Here is a 22,214-nt window from a genome sequence, read left to right as displayed (position 1 = left end):
GAAAAATGGAGACTTGTCAAATGAGTTTTAGCAAATTCTTGTAGGACCAAGGACAACTCGAGTATCGTGAAATCATCATCGAGAGCTGGTCTTGAAATTTAATCGCCCAGTATAATTAGCTGAAGATGATCATTACAGTAATATAAGAAATACTTTATACTGTATTTACTTTGTATTACTTGTTCGTCGTATTCCTCGTTTATTAGATCGCTTTAAACCGATAGCTTATTAGATTACTGATAGTCGTATTGAAATTAGACTTTTCCTCTATTAAGTTAGCTCAACAATGATTATAAATTTCTCGGTTGGATAAACCGCGAGAAAGGATGTTACATCTATTTTTAGGTAATAACTGATATATCGTCGAATAGAAAAACGCAAAAAAGAAAAACGGAATCAAGAGAAAAGGATAGCCAATGTTGCAACGGATGCAAATAAACGAAAAAACAAGTTTTCTTATTCTTGGGTCGATAGTGTGATACATTTGTTATCCCTTGCTTTTTGCGGGGTTTTTCGTTGAATTGAATTTTTGTCGATGGTTCAGGTACAGTTTTCTAACTTCTGACTTGAATATAAATTTATATAGATATTAGAAACGAACAACTATAAGGAATCAAAAAATGAATACTTATATCCGGTCGCGTTATCATTTCCCCTTCTTCGTTATGTGCCTCCTCCGCGTCAACTTTTACCATTATACTGCTCTTAGTCTCTTATCCACGTTACCTTTCCCTTTTTGCGTTCAACGAGGAAACACGTGCATGAGTATAAAATGAATTCGCACAGAGAGCGTCGATTCAGTTACTCGCAACATGTGGTCGTGGTATGTACGACCCAACTGTTGTTTGTATCCAAAGAATTTTGTGAATAAATATTAGGCTCTCTCCTCCACTACTGGACCCGCTACATACAATCCTAAATAACGTGTTACGTATTTCGTTCGAGTTAGGATCATTAAAGTCATTTACTATTTAATCCGGGTCACCAGGAATTTGTACTTCACGTTTATTTTGTTACGATTCTCGAACGTCAAAGAATATTCGACAAGATGATATCTGCCTGGAAAGCATGCTGTAAGTATTACTTGGTTGTACTTTATAGTCGCGGTATGTCAATATTTGTCTTGATAATGCGTTCCGAAAAGTCGCGGAGCTTCTTAAGAGATAAAGTATATAATGTTCACATTTTTTGCTGGATTTTTCTTAAGAAAAAAAGATTAAACCTCGATGTACTTGTATAATTGTAAAAATACGTGTTTAAGGTTTTGATCGAAACGTCCGAATAATAAAGATAGAAACAAATTTCTTCGTTTTAAATATAATGCTGTTAAATAAAATAAAGCGCACAAAATTATCGCTAAACATTAAGAGCTTTTCGCTGTCATGTTGATAAACAAATAACTGTGTTTTATATTTCCGTTTTGCGTTCAAAATTGTCTTTACATCCGAATTAGGTGCTGATGCAGCTTCGATTATATTTTGTGAATTCAATGAACTTCGATAAAGCTATAGAAAAGAACAGATGGAGAAAATTAATACAATTAATGAAGGCAATCACGTGTATGGGATTTTACTGAAAATTGATATTCTCATCGCGTACAGATCGAGGCCGTCTCGCCTCGATTGTTTGCCTAAATAGTAAAGAATGACGGAACTTAACACGTTCAAAGACACGTACTACCATACATCGGCTTCATGCTCTAAGTTCACGGCTCTTATAGTTTCAATAACGTTTCTCGTTATTTCCTCGATAATAGTTTCTCTTTTAAATCATTTCTTTTTCACGAGACAATTGTTAAGTAATTAATAAATGGTCGGAACAACGAGAACACGAACTCTGAGAGCAATTATGTACTTTATTCATTCTAAATTCGTTATTAGAAGCAATTTCTTTCTACCTTTACAGTATTTTTCCATCAAAACCTTTCGCGTATTTTTACGAGCAAATAATTGTTTTTGTTCGCGGATAATAATGTAATATGAAGTGGAGCGAAATAATGCATCATCGATCAAAGGTGATAAAGGCAATCAAGGATTTCGTGTAATTTGTACAGTTTTACGTTCGATAAATAAACCTATATTTCTAAAACGGTTTCAGATACAAAAAAAATGCCATAAGGAAACATTAAATGGTATTGAACGATCTACCGTATTGGACGTAATTTTATTTCATTTTTATACATTGATTTTTTTTTTTTAATAGAACTCTATTATTTTGATCAAGTTATTCAATGTAGCTTTTAAAAATAAACTTTAAAGTGTTATAATCATTGAACTACTAAATTTAGGACATAACTGCCTTAATACTTCTTTATGCAGATTAAGAAGCTACATTGAATAGTATGATTAAAATTAGAGTTCTACTTTTTAAAAAGAGAAAGAATACAGTTGCATTTAGATGCATCGACGCATAAAAATGAACAAAATTACGTTGAATTTGTATATCGTTCAATGCCGTTTAATTTTGCCGTATGACATTTTTTCGTATCTTTGACCGTTTTAGAGATACAGTTTTTCCCAGTTACGCGGGACATTCTGTGTACAGTCTTAATCCATAATAAGCAACTCGCTATCCCTTCTTGTTTATTTGATGTCAGCCGCAGAGTGAGAGATCCGTGTAACGGAGAAGCCATTTTACTGTTGAATGAATAGTGACGTCGTATAGTAAACGAAGGATCGAATATACAGGGCGTTCGGCCACACCTGGGAAAAATTTTAATGGGAGATTCTGGTGAACAAAACAAGACGAAAATCAAGAATGCCAATTTGTTGATTGAGACTTCGTTAACAAGTTATTAACGTTTAAAGTTCCGCCTGTAGAACAGCAATCACAGTGGTTCTCACTCAAAAAAACTGTAAGACTGTCGATGAGTCGGTAAGTAGAGTTTCTCATGCTGAGTGAGAACCACTGTCGCATGCACTCAGCTGTACCCAGATTGCCGTTCTACAGGCGGAACTTTAAACGTTATAACTTTTTAACGAAGTCTCGATCAACAAATTGATATTCTTCATTTTCGTCTTATTTTGACCTCCAGAATCTCCCATCAAAATTTTCCCAGAAGTAGAGACATGCCATATTTTATTCTTTTATTCTGTCGGTCACTTTACGGTTCGCCGCTAACTCGAGCCTCTCGCTTGTTTTCCGTATTCTTTCTCGTTCTGCTCAGGAACAAAGTCAAATTGAACAGTACACCGATTCGTAATAAGCAATTGGTCGGTCCCGAGCGAGTCGCTTATTTTGAAATAAAACGATACTAGATATGTATAGATTAATGGTTAGCCGAGACAGAGAAAACAATTGGCTTAGTAAGGCGGGATTACAGCAATTCAGAATGTTCATTAGCAGTCGACGAAGAATGACTTAAGCCAAACATCTCTTTCCCGTTATCTCTACAACGAATCAACGACTCTACTTGTAAATGCAATCAATCGTACTGAAGTAGTATCTTAAGCTAGTTTTCGGTCTGCGGAGTCTGGGGTTTCCAAACACTGTTAGATAAGATAAACTCGTCGATGTTGCATTTGGTGACATTTAACCAAACGGAATAAAAGATTCTACGCGTTTGTGGAGTCGTGCGTTGATCGATCGTTTTGATCGAACGCGATAAAGAAATAAACATTTGCCGCGTGTAATCCTTTTTTCTTTTTCTAAACGCTGTCAAGAATTTTAGTCACGACGCGCAGCGTGTAAAACGTGTACAAAATATGAAATTCGCTCCAATAATGCCAAATTAATATTTGAATTAACTGTTGACGAATAACAAATATTTTCAATTATGAAACAATGAATTTTGTAATTTGTTGTTAATAGTTCTTATTGCACGCCATAATACAATTGAAATACTAAAACTATAATATTTATAGTGTATTTGTTTTAAACATAACTATACCGGTACTGTTTAATGTGTATATCTATGTAAATTGTTTAAGTGAGAGACTCATTTAGATATATAAATAATTTTTAATATTTACTAATAGTATGTTTAAAAAAAAAATAATATTTGTTTATCGTGAGAGTTGATACGTTCATTATCAAAAGTCAGATATCTTATTTTTATCTTTTTTTAAGCGCCTTGAACTATTAACTATGATATAGCAAATTTACATAAATAACATCCGTTACTTTGTAAAATGCCATTTTGCTTCATTTTGTCCGCGTGTCGAACGTTTCGCACTGCGCGACGCGTCGCGATACTTCATTTCGCCGAATCTATTCTATCAAGTTTATCCACGTGGATTTCTTTCAGAACGAGAAGTGTGTGCTGTAACATCGATAAGAAATTAATTACTTTTATCGGCATATTCGTATTTGCTTTAGCTTAAGAATCGCTGCGCGTTAATCTAGATAATAAATAAAAATTTGTCGGTATATATCATTATTTTTCCCCAGTTTCTTACAAGACTCGTCCTCCGCATTGTTTTCCTTTGTCACGAGCCTTATCTTCTGATTCGACCTAGTCTCTACTTTCGTGGCTTAATTTATCGCGAAGAAAATTTTTGTTTTACAAGCTATTCCATCGTCGGAATACAAACTTTTCCAATATGCATATGACGCTTGTATTCATAATTTCTTGTCGGCGTATTTATACATTTAAGCAAAACCAAGTAACTGCCCAGAAGGCATAATCGACGTTTACAAAATATTTATTTAGCGTAGGGGAGACCGGGGACGGTAGTATTAACACTTTGTTTACCGTTTCTACGGTAGTAATGAAACTATCGCATTCACAATAACAATGCAATAATAATTTTTATACGAACATGTTACACTGTTATTTGACATTATCGAGTCACAGTCATTTTGTTATGCGTGAAAGAATATCCAAGTTACTCGTAAAAAAAAAATGGGGGGTCGGTAGTAACAAAAATGTAATGTTCGGAAAATTAATATAAAGTATTCAAGTATTAAAATTAATACATTTTTTTTTTTTATTAACACTAGAACTACCAAACCAGTCAAAATGACCCATTCGTAATTTCTAATAAAACTTGTAAAAAATTTACTCGACTGAATTTTTGAAAATTTATCGTAATTTTCTATAAGAGAATATATAAACACTTATTTCCATTGCATTATATATTTCTTCACGTATCTATCGTTTTAATTTCTTTGGTACAAATAAACACACTATAATTGTCGGTAGTTCTAGTGTTAATTACTCGATTTTGGTAAAGTTCAGTATAAATAAATTTTTATACGTGTGCCCATTTATGACGACAAAATTTATTGCAAAACTCTTGCACGCAGCACATATTTTGAATAAATTACTTTAATAAATAATCAAGGTACGAATAATTATAAGACTGACTGTATATATTTTAAGATACTTAACGTATTATTACCGTACCCGGTCTCCCCTACGATTTCGCGATAACTAGTTAAAATCGAGTCACGAATTATCGTTACGAGGGACCTACCCGACGCGCACGACCTTCTTCGTTGAAGGATTTTTGTGCTTCCGAAATTTTCATTTCTCTCTCTCTCTCTCTCTCTCTCTCTCTCCTTCCCTTATTTCTCCTTGGTTCAACGTTTGCCGTTTGCCTTCCACGGCAGACACGAGCCGAAATCTAAATCGTGTTGCACCCAAGTCACACTGTTACGTGCAAGGAATCTGACCTTTACCTAGATAGGTTTATACGGCTCGTTAGACAGCTGCCAATAGGGAAAGGCTCTGCTAATCGTCATTCCTTCCGCGCCGTTGACCTCGGGCTTTCTTCTTTGCGGCGGCGGCGACGACAACACGAGTCTCTATTTAACGATGCAATTACCAATAAACGATATATACTCATTACGCGCAGGTGGACGGATACCACAACGATGGGTATTTGCAGTAATGGGATTTTTGGCGTTGTTTAATGCTTACGCGATGAGAGTTTGCCTCTCGATCACACTCACCGAGATGGTACTGCCACCAGATCCTACACACAACAATGATAACGCAAATATTTGCAAGAGAGAGGAGGAATACCATAATACTCCGAAAACAGTAACTCCGAATACGACCAAATCATCTTCGGACGCGGAGCTTTACGATTGGGACGGAATGACGCAGGTAAACAGCGAACGTTGATCGTGCCTGTAGATAGACTATAAAAAAAAAGAAAAACACCATCACCACCAATAATAAATGTTTCCTGGTTAGGGTGCAATTTTATCATCATTTTACTGGGGCTATGTAGTAACTCATGTGCCGGGCGGGATACTGTCCGAAAAGTTCGGGGGTAAACATTCTCTCGGCCTGGGCATATTGGCGACAGCGGTGTTCACTCTGATTACACCGGTCGTTGTAAAATATGGCGGCTCAACGGGTCTGATCATAGATCGCGTGTTGATGGGTCTCTGCGAAGGCACAACGTTTCCGGCGTTGAACGCGTTGCTCGCCCAATGGACGCCGCCGGAGGAAAGGTCGAAAATCGGCTCGCTGGTGTTCGCAGGTGCTCAACTCGGTACGGTGTTTGCAAACTCGGTGTCCGGAATGATCCTTCATTACTCGCCGATAGGCTGGCCAGCTGTGTTTTACGTGTTCGGTAGCGTCGGAATTGTCTGGTACTTGATATGGTTGGTAACGTGTTATAATAATCCGGACTCGCATCCGTTCATTTCCGAGAGAGAGAAGGACTTTTTGCGCGAAAGGATGCAAGACCATACGCACAAAAAACCACCCTCGGTGCCATGGCGGCATATTCTAACCTCTGTCCCAGTTTGGGCGCTGATAACCGCGCAGGTCGGACACGATTGGGGATTCTTCACTCTGGTGAACGATCTCCCGAAATATATGAGCAACGTACTCAAATACTCGATCAAGAGCAACGGGCTGCTGTCCGCATTACCGTACCTGACCATGTGGATTTGCAGCGTGGTTACATCCTGTCTAGCCGATTGGATGATCACAAGCGGTGTGATGTCGCGCACCAACGTCCGAAAACTGGGCACAACTATCGCTTCCCTTGGTCCAGGAGCGTTCATTCTTGGCGCGTCCTATGCCGAATGCGAGAGAACAACTGTGGTCATTATGTTCACTATTGGTACGACGTTAATGGGTAGGTACCAATTCACAAACGAAACACACCGTTTCACTTCTGTTCCAAAGCAACAAAATGTTTTCCAAGTCTTGAAAGAATACTTTTCAAAAGCTTATAATAACACTATTCTACCAAGATATCATATTCATTGAGTTACCAACACTCCCAAAGTTTGTAGATATTCACACTTCTACTAAACTTGTCTCATAAAATTGAGTAGATAATTCGTATACAGGGTGTTCGACCATTCCTGGAAAAAATTTTAATGGGGGATTCTAGAGGCCAAAATAAGACGAAAATCAAGAATACCAATTTGTCGATGGAGACTTTGTTACAAACTTATTAACGTTTAAAATTCCGCCCGTACTGAATTTTTTTCTCGAAAGTGCGTAGGATTTCGGGGGCACGTGTAATGACCAAAAATGATTGTAATTGATCCCTGCAACCAAAAATAATTTTTTCAGGACGATTTGAAATTTTTTAATTTTGCCGAAAAATTTCAGCATCTTCTCGAATTTTTTTCTAGAAGGTGGGAAGGATTTCGGGCTTATGTCTATTCACCAAAAATGATTGTAAATGACCCTCGCAAACAAAAATAATTTTTCTAGAGCAATTTGAAATTTTTTGTTTTCGCCGCAAAATTTAGGCACCTACTATTTCTTAAAAATTCGTTTTTTATTTTTAATAAATTTGGTTGGCGCTGTACGGACGTGTTGTCTAATACCTTTTCATAGGTATCCAAGAGCTCTACCTCCAAATTAAATTTCAATGAGATACATTCACTATTGTAGAAGTTATGGCCGTTTGAAAATTGGACCAATTTTATGGGGTTTTTCTCACTTTACGGTGTTAAGGAATAACTTTTCGAATATTTTTAGAATTTCTACATATTCCTCACTAAAATACGCGTTGTTTGCCCTTTGAAACATTAAAATCCTCCAAACCGTTCAGAAGGTATGACATTTTAAAGATTCGCATGAAATTTTGGGGGTGCATTTCTGGTCTCACATTAAATTTTCGATCGGAAATTTTTTTCTCGAAAGTTCGTAGGATTTCGAGGGTATGTGTAATGACCAAAAATGATTGTAATTGATCCCTGCAACCGAAAATAATTTTTCCAGAACGATTTGAAATTGTTGACTTTAATTATTAATAACTTTTTAACGAAGCCTTCATCAACAAATTGGTATTCTTGATTTTCGTCTTATTTTGACCTCTAGAATCCCCCATTAAAATTTTTCCCAGGTATGGCTGAACACCCTGTAGACCAATGGAAACGAAAAACTGTTTATGTATACTAAAATTCTTACTGTTTAACTGTAAACACATTTTGACATAATCGGTTGTTACTTGAAAATTTTCCATTTTGGTATCAGTCCCTGGTTCGTTCATCATCAAATTCACCTTTGAATCGGTTATAATGTCACTTTATTCTTGATTCTTTTTTCAGGCCCATTTTATCCAGGAATGAAGGTCAACGCTCTGGATCTCAGTCCGAATTACTCTGGCACTTTGATGGCCATTGTAAACGGCATAGGTGCTTTCAGCGGTATCTTGACACCGTATATTGTCGGTGTGTTGACACCGAATGAGACCCTCACTGAATGGCGGATCGTGTTTTGGATCGTCTTTGGTGTTTTCGTCGTAACCAATATCGTTTTCATACTTTTCGCGAGCGGAGAAGTCGAATACTGGAACGATCCTGAATTTATCAGACGAGAAAGGGAAGAGAAAAAAATGAAAATCAAGAATGAACCGACACAGGTCCAGAAAACTGTTCCTTAAAGCTCGATTGAAAAACATTTCACTGTTCGATAAAAAAAATATCTACCTCGAGATCTTCTATAACGGCTAATAACGTTCTGCAACGCGAACCCACAATACTCGCGTAGTGCATAAAAGATTATTCGAACGGCTGTTCAAATAACGGTTGAGAAATAATTTTACTATTAGCATACTTGTCGTGATGTATTTAAATTCTTCGTTATTATCCGGTATTTTTCCGTCTAGTCCGAGCTTTTTTTTTGCATTTCCTCCAATAGAAGGAAGTAACTATGTGCAACGAAAAGGAACGACAAAATATACCGAAGAATTATGTATATATGTACAGAAGAGAAGCCTTGCACGCTTCAATGGGCACGTTATCGAGCGAGAATGAAAGACATATTCGACTGACGTTACACATCGACGTGTTCTCGCGATGGAGATATTCAGTGTACCTGAAAGTATTTGCACGGTTGTAAATCATATGTTCATACGCATCGTTTTATTTTTCCATTCGTACAGCGTGTCATCACCGACAAAAAAAATGGAAAGAAGATAAAAATACATGCGTTGCCTATGTTCTATCTTGTATAAAGTTACCGTATATATACACGTGCATAGACATATGTACATTTATAAAAACATACGGAAATATTACATAATTTGTATGTAAAAACTCTAAAAGAAGGTAGTTTATTTCCTTCGTTTCTATTTGTTTATTCCAACGTGATGCAAGAGATTAGATCCAATCGGATTGAATCGTTCAATGAACGGTTCAATTCAATGTTTTTAACTATACTTGTATTTATATTAATAATGACACTTTTCAAACGTTCAGAACGTTTACTGCATTATTTACAAATATTTTTTATGTTGCGCACTGTAGTTTAATATCCTTTTTACAGATAATAAGTACATCATCGGTACTCGCATGCACGTATATACTCTCGTTAGTAAAATTCATTGATAAAAGTTAATAGTTTCGAACAGCTTCGTCTAATTTGACGACAAAGTCCAAGCGAGTGGTACCTCGATTTTCTTTTTCTCGTGTTTTCGTCGTTGACCACGGTATCTGGATTTATTTGGGCTCCAGTCAATATTATCTCGTACTCTCCAGGAAGTCGATTGTAACGCGTAATTTGTCGCACGTGTACTTCTAATTCTCGCAGACTCAGTGTCACAAATATTATTTACGAACTTATAATCCATGTGATAATAGTCTCTTAAAGTTGGTTCGTGACGAAAAGCTTGCATCGCGCTCCAAACGTGCGACAACAAACAGGGAAATCTGGAGAGCCAGTAATCGGTAAACTTATCGGGAATGTCTCCAAGGTTCTCTTGCGCCTCCGGGCTCAATTCCCTGTAGTGATGTTTCTAAAAGGAGAAACCAATAAAAATCGTTAACGAGTATTAGAGATAAGAAACTATGTCGACCTTTTTAATCGATTTTTTTCTACTTGCAAGGAACATCACTCGACTGTAACATATCGATTTTTATGAAACTTTGCACGCAGACAGAGTTAGACAAATTTTATCCGCAAATAACGGATACAATGGAGGATGATAAAAATAAACCGATTTTGGTCCATATTGCAAACAAAAAATTTTATTTTAACAATGAACGAGTACCTTGTTTCGTAATGCCCTTAAAAGGTCTCTAACACTTTCTCCACGGTAACTTCTATATTTTCGAAGATCTGTTGCAACTTCTACATCGATGAGTAATCTCCAGTCTCCACGTACAACCCGGTCGTTGTCAGTTTCCAACGCGATTAACGCTGGACTATCAATTTGCTCTTTTTCTACTCGATCACTCACATCCTAATAATAAACAAGGTTTTTGCGTAGGAGAAACAAGAATCATATAAACAAGACAATACGCGACAAGCTGTTAAAACGATTCAAATATACAGGGTGTTCGGCCACCCCTGAGAAAAATTGTAATGGGAGATTCTAGAGGCTAAAATAGGACGAAAGTCAAGAATACCAATTTGTTAATGGAGGCTCCATTAAAAAGTTATTAACGTTTAAAGTTCCGTCAGTACTGAATTTTTTTCTCGAAAATGCGCAAGATTTCGGGCTTATGTCTATTCACCAAAAATGATTGTAAATGACCCTCGCAAACGAAAATAATTTTTCTAGAGCGATTTGAAATTTTTTGTTTTCGCCGCAAAATTTAGGCACCTACTATTTCTTAAAAATTCGTTTTTTATTTTTAATAAATTTGGTTGGCGCTGTACGGAAGTGTTGTCTAATACCTTTTCATAGGTATCCAAGAGCTCTACCTCCAAATTAAATTTCATTGAAATATATTCACTATTGTAGGAGGTATGGCCATTTGAAAATTGGACCATTTTTATGGGGTTTTTCTCATTTTTCGGAGTCAAGGAACAACTTTTCGAATATTTTTAGAATTTCTACATATTCCTCACTAAAATACGCGTTGTTTGCCTTTTGGAACATTAAAATCCTCCAATCCGTTCAGAAGTTATGACATTTTAAAGATTCGCATGAAATTTCGGGGGTGCATTTCTGGTCTCACATTAAATTTTCGATCGGGAATTTTTTTCTCGAAAGTACGTAGGATTTTGAGGGGATGAATATTGACCAAAAATGATTATAATAGACCTCTGCAACTAAAAATAATTTTTCCAAAACGATTTGAAATTTTTGAATTTAATTGTTAATAACTTTTTAACAAAGCCTCCATCAACAAATTGGTATTCTTGATTTTTCTCTTATTTTGGCCTATGGAATCCTCCATTAAAATTTGTTCCCATGGGTGGCCGAACACCCTGTATAAAATATAACGAGATTACCTGAAAAAATCCAAGGACTCGGGCAGATTCCCAAAATATGGGATGGTCATGAACAGCCATTACCGGGGGTCTTTCTGATGGATCACTAGCAATCATCGCCTTTATAAGTATTAATGCAAGCTCTTTGGTACTTTGGGAAAGTCCATCTTGAAGGGCCGTTAAATCACTCTCGCCGCCTATTATACAACAATACACATTTATTACAATGTCCAACACAAATTTTGTTCTGCAATATTCACTATGTGCTCCTAGTAGAGTTGACAATTATTTACAATGATATAAAAATCGTGCTTTTTTTTATAAACATTCGTGTTTCTCAAAACCTAAAGGTGATGGAGCAATTCTGCTTCCGGACGACTCTACCAGGAACACTTGATGGATAATGCAGAATAGAAAAACAACTTTAATTCGTTGGACAGTGTTGTCAAAATTTGTAGGATCAAGCTAAATTAGTTCCAAATAGTCATGTGTATGCCAAATTTCTTACAAAGAATGTTGGCCTGCCGTCGCAATGGATCTCCAAATGGGTGTTTCCCATCAGAAAGGACATAGTAGAAAACGCAACCCAGAGAAAAGATATCCACGGCGCATGTCGTTCTGTTTCCGTTTAACATTTCGGGCGCTATCCAACCGTCAGTCCCTGTTACCCCGGATCTACGCGAAAAGGATACACGACCTAATTGAAGTTTTTTGCACAGCCCAAAATCAGATATCATAGCTCTAACTTCTCCACGTGGTCCCGGAGTCGATAACAGTACGTTATGTGGTTTGATGTCTCTGTGGACTGTGTATGAAAAAATTAAAAACATTTGATAAGACAGAATTTCAACTTTATGCAAATCAAATTTTTCTACAAAATTGTTTTGTTTTAAGTTTCTATAACAAAAATAAAATAAAATATAAATTTATTTTTAGGAAATTCAAAATTTTATTGTATATAATACAAAATAGTACATGAAATACTTATAAATTCATAATTATGTACGAGTTTAGTATAAAACCTGTGAATAGATACTTAATAATGTACACGTAACTTAATCTATAATGATTTCCCTGCAGTAATTGGTGATAATTTTATATACAAATTCGTATAATAATTGTGACAATTTGTGAGAGTAACAGTTGCAACTGGAGCCATTAATTACGTCTACCAAACCTTTATGATATGAAGTATCAGCTAGCATATTTCTCGTACATAATTTGATTTTTGAACATTATTTTTCGATGAAATTCAGTATTGGAAAATATGATGATAGAAACAGTAGCGTATGCCTTGTCCGATCAATAAGATCACGTACTTCAACACAAAAGGGTGCATTTAATTTGCAAAAAGTTGAGTTTGATGTGCGAAACCTGTATGTATACGTTGAAAGATGAAAATCTCACCAATATCGAGACAATGTAGATGAGCTAGCCCTGATGTGGCTTGTCGTAAAATGCTTTTCGCAGATATTTTCTGTCTATCGTATCGTCCCGTAACATAATCTTGCAAGGTCGCTTCGGCTAGCTCCAACGCGATATATCTAAACATTCTATCTTGCTCCGTGCAAAAGTATCGTACAACATTTGCGTGAGCGTCTGATTCTCTGAGTAACGCTACTTCTCGATCGGCGAACGTAAAACAATCCGGCAACAAACGTTTTACTGCTACGAAACGACCATCAAATTCACCTCTGGAAAAAATAATATACATACATATACTATAAATATACTATACATATACATATACATATACATATATACAGGGTGTTCGGCCTCCCCTGGGAAAAATTTTAATGGGAGATTCTAGAGGCCAAAATAAGACGAAAATCAAGAATATCAATTTGTCGATGGAGACTTTGTTACAAACTTATTAACAATTAAATTAAAAAATTTCAAATCGTTCTGGAAAAATTATTTTCGGTTGCGGGAGTCGATTACAATCATTTTCGGTGAATACACATACCCCCGAAATCCGACCCAGTTTCGAGAAAAAAAATTCTTTACCGAAAATATAATTTTGGGCCAGAAATCTCACTCGAAAATTTCATGCGAATATTTAAAATGTCATAACTCCGGAACAGATTGGACGATTTTAATGTTTCAAAATGCAAACAACGCGTATTTTGGCGAAGAATATGGGGAAATTACAAAAATATTCGAAAAGTTATTCCTTAATCTCACAAAATGAGAAAAAAGACCCATAAAAATGGTTCAATTTTCAAACAGCCACAACTCCTGCAAAAGTGAATATATTTCAGTGAAACTTTTTTCTGAAGTAGAGCTTATAGGTACCTACAAAACAGTATTAGACAACTTTTCTATAGCGCGACGAACAAATTTATTAAAAATGAAAAACGAATCATTCCTTACCTGTATACGAATGTTCCCTCGCAACCTTTACCCAAGACTAGCCCCGTATCGAAACTTATCTTTCCAACTTTCACCACCCCTTCGCCCATATCTTGTGGCGATGCGAGCACGTTCGATCGCATTCCGTAATAATCATCGCTGCGACTACTTTCTCGCGAGCCCTGCTAAAAACTGATCGTTCATGAAATCGGCCAGAATTCAGTAAAAATGACCAAGAGAATCGGAATCGAAGACTATTTCCAGTTCCGTTCTTCAGACATCCAAGAAGGCGTGAAAAATGTATAAAACGCATATAAATTTAAGAAAAAGTAAATACCTGCGAAAGCTGTTGAAATTCCTTGAATTGCGCATTCAAATACCAAAACATCGCTAAAATACATCCTAATAATGCAACCAGTGCTAATTTCAGTCCTTTATTCTCTTGCTGATTAAGCCAGCTCTTGCTCGTGACGTAAATATTCCGTACGATTTCGCGCCAAGACATACTACTTTTTGCACTGTCACTAGATTCACTGTCAGTTTGTGTCAAGTCAAGTAATAAAGACTCCTTCGTCGAATTCAAGTATCGTAAAAGTGGTAATGTTTCGATCACAGGATCAGACCGACCTGTAATCTGAAGGGGTTGTTGGTCTTGCAGTTTATATTCAGCCGGTACTTCGTAATGACCTAACCCGGTAATAAGATTGGCAAGACTTGATTAATAACTGATAATTATATATCGTTATTGTTCTAGTTTTCCGTTTGTTATAGTTACCTAATGTGATAACTGCTTGATATTTCGGCTGGGCAACTGTGCTATCGGTATCATCATTGACATATTCACGGTTACCATAGGAAAGTGGAACGTTATTGTCATTTTTACTCAGCTGTGAAACCCCTAGTGGACCTTCGAGCAGCAGTTGTCCAATATTATTACTTGATATTGTAGCCGTTGTCGAATCAACGAGAGACGGTAATGCGTAAAGTCCGTGTCTATGTTGACCGATATATAATGTTGGACTGTAAGAAAAAACGGTAACATTATTTCATTATATGGTATGCTTTGAATTGGTTAGATTGAAAAAATATCTTACAATAATTGAATGTCGCTTGGTTTATTCGCAAAACGTTTCAATAGGAGATCCAACGTTTCATCCGCAACACTAGTAAAGGGAACCGTTAGCAGACCTTCCTCTCTCACAGTATACACTGCAATTACAGGACTCTGTACATCAAGCTCCCACAGAACGATTCCCAATCTTCTATCCACGGTAACGATACGTCCAGTTGAACTCGTTGTAAAATGAACTAAATCTGCAAGAAAACAATAATAGAATCGAAATTCTTAATCTATGCAATAACGACGTATGTATAACGATAAAACGAATAACGGACCATAATTTTCTATTCCTTCGGGTTCCATTTTTGCAGCTGAATAATCATAAAACGTAACATTCCATTTTCTGTTCTTTTGTTTGCTATCTACCATAATGATATTATATTCGGTACGACCAACAAAAACAGTGTTCTGTAACTCTAGAGGACACGTATTTTTAACTTTGTTAAATCCTAGAAGTTGCTCCCTTTGACCGGTATGAGGATCAACACTGAACCAAGTGTCGATCTTTCTACCAGTGTACAGTATTCCATCGCTGCTGCGACAAGGACTGTTTGCAACAAGCTGGGGAATTGTAAATGGTAGTTTCTTTAGAGCTTCAGTTTCTGTTCCATACACATACAAAGAACCATCTTTTGGATCTGGCAAAAACACTGGCCTGAAAAACCAATGAAATTAGACAAAGTTAAAATACACAATCAAAGAGATTCAAGAATACATACGTGGACGCTCGTGAGAAGTCAACCGGTACCTTAACAATTGGCTCTGAAATATGAAGAGTAAAACTTGTATAGTAGATTATGACATTTTTTACTTTTAAAGTTCTATTTACGGATAATACCATCGCTTTGCCGCCAAAGTATATTTCCTGAATGTTGCTCGATGCCAACAAGAAAACCATCAAGCGTGGAAAACATCAAGAGAGGGTCATCTTGTTCAGGTATCAATTCTGTATTTTGTCTCTGCATATATAATACTTGTTATAATTTTGGTTTTACCAAAGGGAGTTTCCATTAACATTAACTAAGGCAGATGCAATTACATACCTCTCGTTCGAAAGAGGACAAATACTCAGATCGTTCTGATTGATTAGTCGGATTAATAACATTAAAGAATATTCCTGTAACCAACAGAGCTGATGCAAACAATATGAGTTGCATGGTTTATAAAATGGCTAGCCACCCAATTTCACGCATCAATTAAACAAAATCAGAAGTCTATTTTTTTCAAAGAATGAATTGTAATTATATAACAGAAGAATTCCCTAAGCCTGTGTACTTCTTTACACCAATCAATTGCTCGATTCCTCATCTTGTGTCTAAACTCCTTTGCAATCCATATAAATTTTCAACGCCTTCCATTGTATCGAAGGGTATTACATGTAGAAAGCATTATACACAAATCACTTCTTTATCTGTTCATTTTCGTGCAATTAAATGATATCATGGCATACTGAATAATAACAGAAACTTTTTAGACGATATTTATTTCATAAGACAACACAAACCTTTTTCTGTGAATGTTGTTGCCATCTGTGCGTGTATTATTGCAACAGAAAATGACAATCGTCAGAAAATAAACAGTCACATGGCATATATTTTAGGTGAAAATGACATTCGCGTTTTTTATACAGTTTGCTTCCAAGCGTTCACATGTACGACGTAATTAAACAATGGTATAATCCATCTTGAATGACCAACAATTTTAAAAAACGTCAGATAGTTTCAATGTTTTGTTTGCACAGTAGATGTCTGAACGACGTCGCGCATGCATTTAAAGAACAACGATACGTTACAGACACGTGGCTCACGTGTGTTCGCGCGCGACATTACTGCACGATGCTCATCCATAAAAAAGTCAAAAACAATGCACAATGAATATTGCACCGCTGTGTGTCCTCATCAGTAAACGACCACATTATCACTCATAATTATAACAATATCACTGCAATTTCCTTGTGAGTATCTAGTTTTCGCAAAGATTCACCCTCAAATTTATTGTTTGCAAATATTCATATGGAAACATTATTTTAAGAAATACATTTTACAGAATTATATGTGCTCTCGCTTCCTCTATCGCGCAAGATATATAACTAATAATTCAAGCATCGATAACAATAAGATAAACAGTTTCCACTGGAAACTTTCTGGCAGTGTTGAACATTAAGGCAGTACGCGTATGTAAGTACTACATACTATGTAGCCTAACGAACTTATTGTCTATTGTTCGCTTACGAACCTAAGTAGGTCGAGATGTTTAATTTTTACATTCGGCTTTTCGATTGAAAATCGTCGAAAATATCGAGGAAATAATCATTCCGCGTAGAGTTGCGATATTTACGTCTGTCCTAAACGTTGTGTTGATACAGTCATGCGGACGCGCACGATAAGACGATACGCAGATTGGACGTTGCGATCAAAGTCAAAAATGTTTATCCGATCATTGTTGATGATAACGATTTGAGGCAGGTTTGACACTGAGTTATACGATGGTTGCAACAACAAACCGTAGGGTCAGATTCGTGGTTCGTCGGTATGTGCGTTCCAACAGTATTTACCCGCTGATGAATTATTGAAATAGGTGTTTTACAATCATGAACAGCAAGCACAGTCCGAGAAAAGTGACACTGGCCATGATAAAAGGTGAGACGAGCAAAAAAATACAGGTAAGATTCGATAATCGTGTATACGTTTCTTGCAATTCGATTATGATCGTTAAGCAACAGAGGCTATCCGATTCATTTATTTTTTTCTTCGGTAAGGTAAACCTATCACGACCTCCGTTCCTGCAATCCATTATCACGCTAGCGATGACGAACTGGAAGAAATATATCCTAGCACGGATGAAGAGCAAAGATCGACTCCCGAATTTGAAAAAGTCTCGTTAAATGTAACCTCTTCCCCGCTGAAATGCGCTGAAAAAAAATCTCCGCAAGAATTGAATATTTCTGATAACAACTCTGAGAATCAGTCTGTTGGCGCTGAGAATACCATACCCGAAGGCACGCCTCCGTCTCTAGATCCATGGAAATTATTGTCAGATTTTAAAGGAAAACTAACTAGAACGTTTGAAGAAAAACTGTCAGGAATAAAAAGTGACAAGAAGAAACCGTGCCGCTCTCGAGCAGAAAGTTCAAGCATCAGCGAGTCTGAGGATCAAGGAAATGTCACACCCTGCGATGAGAAGATAGAAGATAAACAGGTAAACGAACCAGCCACAACTATTGTTCGTAGCAGAGCCAATCCAATTAAATACGTAGGTTTTTCCGGAGTGAAGACAGGTTTAAAAGACAAAAGTTTACAGGACGAGTGCGTAGAGAGCGGTATCGAAGCCTCTGAATTTTCTGAAGATGTTGGTAAAGATATCATTCCTAGCTCAAAGAGCGAGTCGTCGAAGAAATCTCCTGATAACGTCCAAGAACAACCCTGCATAAATTCCTCTGTGTTTCCAAAGCAAACAAATATTAAAGCGATTCTTTCGCAATTGATAAAACAATTAATTTGTCAAGCGACATATAGATCAATTGCTGTTTTTATTGCTGTTTTTTGCATTTATTATGTTACTCCATTACCGGAGTATTTGCTTGGATTTGTGGTGGGTGTTTTTACGACGATTACATTTTACAGTACGGTAACGAAGTTTAAAAGGATTTTGACGACTTTACCGGATGAAAAATTTATTTGTAGGCCAACGATAATACCTGTTTTAGAGATTCCGGCAGTAGAGGAACATGCTGTGATTGAGAGATTTCAAGGCTGGTTAAATGAACTACCCTACAGTTACGAACCCAATAATTATCATGTGGCGCGCACAAAGTCCGTTTTTTTCAGGCTAGAAGGAAGTATTTTGCAGATAATGGAAACTAAAATGAAAATACCAAAGAAGGCTGTCTGGGATGAATCAAAACATAAATTGAAATTTATTAAAAGAAGAGCTTACAATTTGAATGGAGCAAAGATAGAACTTCTACCCTATGGTCTTACCAGAAGAAGACGATGGAGTAAAAAGTATCCAATTTGTATAACTCTCAAAAAGGGAGCTTCAATTTGTAATGTAAATTTGAAAGATTCGGTTAACGGCGAACATTCGATGAATGATCACGGACAAACAAAATTAGTATCGGATAGAAAATCTATGACTAAATGGGAAGAAGCTGAAAATGATTACGAAACTTGGCTTATGAATTCAGAAGAAGAAGAACTAATTATGGGACAAAATGAAGGACAAGAAAAGGAAGAGGTAAACACTGCTGAAGACGAAGATGACGGTGAAAGTTACAATTACGATCTCAACAATGATGGTATTGATAACAACGAATACGTGGAATGTGAAGAACAGTTTTTGGAAAATGGGGAAGCTGAAGGTTGGTTTGCAGAGGAAGAGAAGAGAAAACATGACAGGGAGGATGAAGGAGAAAGTGGCGACTGTGTAAGAAGAAATGTAACAAAAGGTCGTAGTGGTTATCGTTACGTCGACAAAAGAGGCAAAAAGCGACGAACAATACCAACCGAAACAAAATTTGAGAATAGTTTGAAAGTAGAAAAAGAGAATAAAATAAAAGGAGAGAGGAAAGAGACTGGTAAGGAACATGATCGCGAGGAAGAAGAGGAGGAAGAGGAAGAGGAAGAGGAAGAGGAGGAGGAGGAGGAGGAGGACGACGAAGACGAGGACGAGGATGAGGACGACGACAACGACAATGACAACGAAGAGGACGATGACGATGAGTTGGAGGAAGAGGACGACATTGACTTCAATGACAAGGGTAACGGTGACTATGATAACAATGGAGAGATGGAAGCGAAGAAAGTAGATGAAAAAAGGGAGCTGCAGCAAAAAGAGGAAAAGTGGGAGACGATAAACGACGCAGTATCACGGTTTAAAAGGCAAAGGAAAAATTCTTCTAAAAAACGTTCGAATAGGAACAAACAAAAGAACAAGTTGAAAATCTTCGTTTTTGCCAGGGCTGATCGTGAAAAAGAAGATTGGTATAGACGTTTGGTTTCAGCCGCATCTCAATGCGCCAAAAAGCAAGATATGTTATTGTTCGCAACCGATCCATCATCCCCTTGTAATACAACGTCAACGTCACAGCGAACTGTTATTACAGAATCGAAAACTTCTGTTTCAGCTAATAATGCGATCGAAAGCTTACCTGAACTTAATTATAGTGCTTACATGGCAAAGTATCTGGACGTTGGTCCTTCGACTTCAGAAGATACGTCCCCACTGTATACCGACAATACGCTTTGGATCAACTGTTTAATAGCTCGCATATTGTTCGACGTGCATAAATGTCCAGAAACTATAAATCTTATACAGGATAAAATACAACGCAAATTGTCTAGTATAAAACTACCGTATTTCATGGAGTGCCTTTTAGTTTCGGAGGTAGCAATAGGTCAAGGAGCGCCTATTATTCGCAACGTAACAAAACCAGTGGCAAACGAAAGAGGTCTCTGGTTTGATTTGGATGTAACGTACAAAGGATCGTTGACTATGACTGTTGAAACTAAACTAAATTTGATGAAGTTAACAAGATCCGGATCGGTTCCTGCCAATAACACCGGCGGCGGCGTCATACTTCCAACGGAAAAAGACGAATCGATGACCAGATCACCAATTTTTGATAGCGATATAGAAGACACGCCAGAAACATCTACGGAGGACGACGATACTTCTACGATTCAATTATACAACACGGCTAAAGAAACAACGTAAGCAGTAGCTGAATTATTCTATCGTTCGCAATCAATTTTCATTGAATCCATCGTTCATTTTTCTTTCTAGTTCTGCGCAATCGTCTGGAAAAAAGTTTCTCAGTATGGTCGACAAAATAGCTGCGAATAAATATTTTCAACACGTAAGTATACTGGCGTTTTCAATACGTTGTTTCGGTATTACGATAGAGTAACATTTTGCCTTCTCATATTTTTCGTATTGAACTAGGCAACCGAGCTCTCCTATGTTCGAAGAGCCATGGAAGGTGTCTCGAACATGGAGATCCGATTAATGGTTACCGTCTCCAGCATAGAAGGTTGTCTTTCCTTAAACATTCCACCGGCACCGTCTGATCGTTTGTGGTATGGTTTCAAAACCGTGCCGAAAATAATTCTTACCGTAAAACCTGCAGTTGGCGAGAGAACAGTTAACATCGTTTACATAACTAAGTGGATAGAGGCTAAGTTGCTCAGGGAATTCGAGAAGCTAGTTGTTTTGCCGAATATGGATGATTTTGTGTTGCCATTGTGTCCTAATTATCCTTACATGACAATGCAATAATCGCGAAACATTGTATTATAATTAGTAACGTCGTTGTTACATCGTAACTTGGATGTACTCGCATTACATTTATAACTGTAACAAAGAAATTTTAAAAACAGATAACAGAAGATAATGGAGTAAAAAGGAAAGCTCAACGCATCTCCCCTTCGTCTAGTCGAATCATACGCAGCGAGTTCTAATAAAATTTCCTATCTACAATAAAATAGGACTACAGCCAACAACAAAATGAATACATCTTGATATGCATCAGTATATAAGAATGAATAAATTGGGGACCATACGTTACGTTTATATCGTATCGAAGAACTCGATGCGTAGAAGTCTATGAGGATATGCGTTTTGAAGAGATTTTCTCCTAATGTGTAATAACCGGTTCTTACCGAAATAATCTTGCCAAAATATTACGAAACATCGTGGTATAAAACAATCTGATTGCATTTGATTATTTCGAATATAGGCAAAATTCTAAATTGTGTTTAGTCTACGATTATATCGATCTGCATGTTCGTTCGTGTATTGTTTATGGCCATTAAATTAATATGTTAAAATGTATAATGCGAGCGAAGCAACAAGGCTTATCTGAATGTAATTCTCATCTTGTATGTGATTATGATATACATGAATGAATCGGTGTAAGTTGAAACGTGCGTTCGAAATTATTACATTACGAAAAGCTGCGACTCAATTTTGGTCATCAAAGTTCGAACGATGAGATAACGTTTAATTTTATAGTGAAATTTTTCGCAGAATAGTACGTAGTGTATACAGTATGTTTAGAATGGAACACAAAACTGCTAAGACAACAAGGGGGAATGGCGGAGAGGCATGTCAGGACAACGGAATAATCGGTAAGTCGTATCACAATATTAAATTCAGTGA

General features: G+C 36.8%; 3 protein-coding genes across 5 annotated transcripts; 2 read left to right on the top strand and 1 right to left on the bottom strand.

Moving 5' to 3' along the window:
- The first annotated feature begins 191 nt into the window (after positions 1-191).
- Positions 192-8,809, top strand: LOC122400876 (putative inorganic phosphate cotransporter). The gene is made up of 4 exons (XM_043402611.1): positions 192-1,073; positions 5,799-6,052; positions 6,143-7,040; positions 8,473-8,809. Exons 1-4 carry the CDS (start codon positions 1,049-1,051, stop codon positions 8,805-8,807), a joined length of 1,512 nt encoding a protein of 503 aa, XP_043258546.1. The 5' UTR covers positions 192-1,048; the 3' UTR covers positions 8,808-8,809.
- A 973-nt stretch (positions 8,810-9,782) lies between these two features.
- LOC122400875 (serine/threonine-protein kinase/endoribonuclease IRE1) lies at positions 9,783-17,148 on the bottom strand. Of its 2 annotated transcripts, none has more exons than XM_043402609.1 (13): positions 16,100-17,148; positions 15,895-16,015; positions 15,776-15,818; positions 15,332-15,711; positions 15,031-15,250; positions 14,712-14,956; positions 14,274-14,623; positions 13,958-14,121; positions 12,992-13,278; positions 12,093-12,389; positions 11,606-11,781; positions 10,416-10,607; positions 9,783-10,160 (listed from the first exon to the last, which is right to left on the bottom strand). In XM_043402609.1, the coding sequence occupies exons 1-13, from the start codon at positions 16,211-16,213 to the stop codon at positions 9,783-9,785; spliced, it is 2,967 nt and encodes a 988-aa protein (XP_043258544.1). In that variant the 5' UTR covers positions 16,214-17,148. The 2 variants fall into 2 exon arrangements, with proteins under 2 accessions (XP_043258544.1, XP_043258545.1); XM_043402610.1 differs by having other exon boundaries at positions 13,958-14,118.
- Positions 17,149-17,285: 137 nt separating this feature from the next.
- LOC122400872 (testis-expressed protein 2-like) lies at positions 17,286-22,159 on the top strand. 2 transcript variants are annotated; one of them, XM_043402605.1, is made up of 5 exons: positions 17,286-17,695; positions 17,815-18,254; positions 18,357-20,767; positions 20,841-20,913; positions 21,000-22,159. In XM_043402605.1, exons 1-5 carry the CDS (start codon positions 17,647-17,649, stop codon positions 21,330-21,332), a joined length of 3,306 nt encoding a protein of 1,101 aa, XP_043258540.1. In that variant the 5' UTR covers positions 17,286-17,646; the 3' UTR covers positions 21,333-22,159. The 2 variants fall into 2 exon arrangements, with proteins under 2 accessions (XP_043258540.1, XP_043258539.1); XM_043402604.1 differs by having other exon boundaries at positions 17,815-20,767; positions 21,000-21,940.
- Positions 22,160-22,214: the final 55 nt, after the last annotated feature.

Source organism: Colletes gigas, unplaced genomic scaffold, assembly GCF_013123115.1.
Source record: "Colletes gigas isolate AHSC1104 unplaced genomic scaffold, ASM1312311v1 Colletes_gigas_Sc00020, whole genome shotgun sequence".
NCBI lineage: Eukaryota > Metazoa > Arthropoda > Insecta > Hymenoptera > Colletidae > Colletes > Colletes gigas.
Note: the sequence above shows the minus strand (reverse complement) of the source record. Positions and strands in the feature narration are given on the sequence as shown.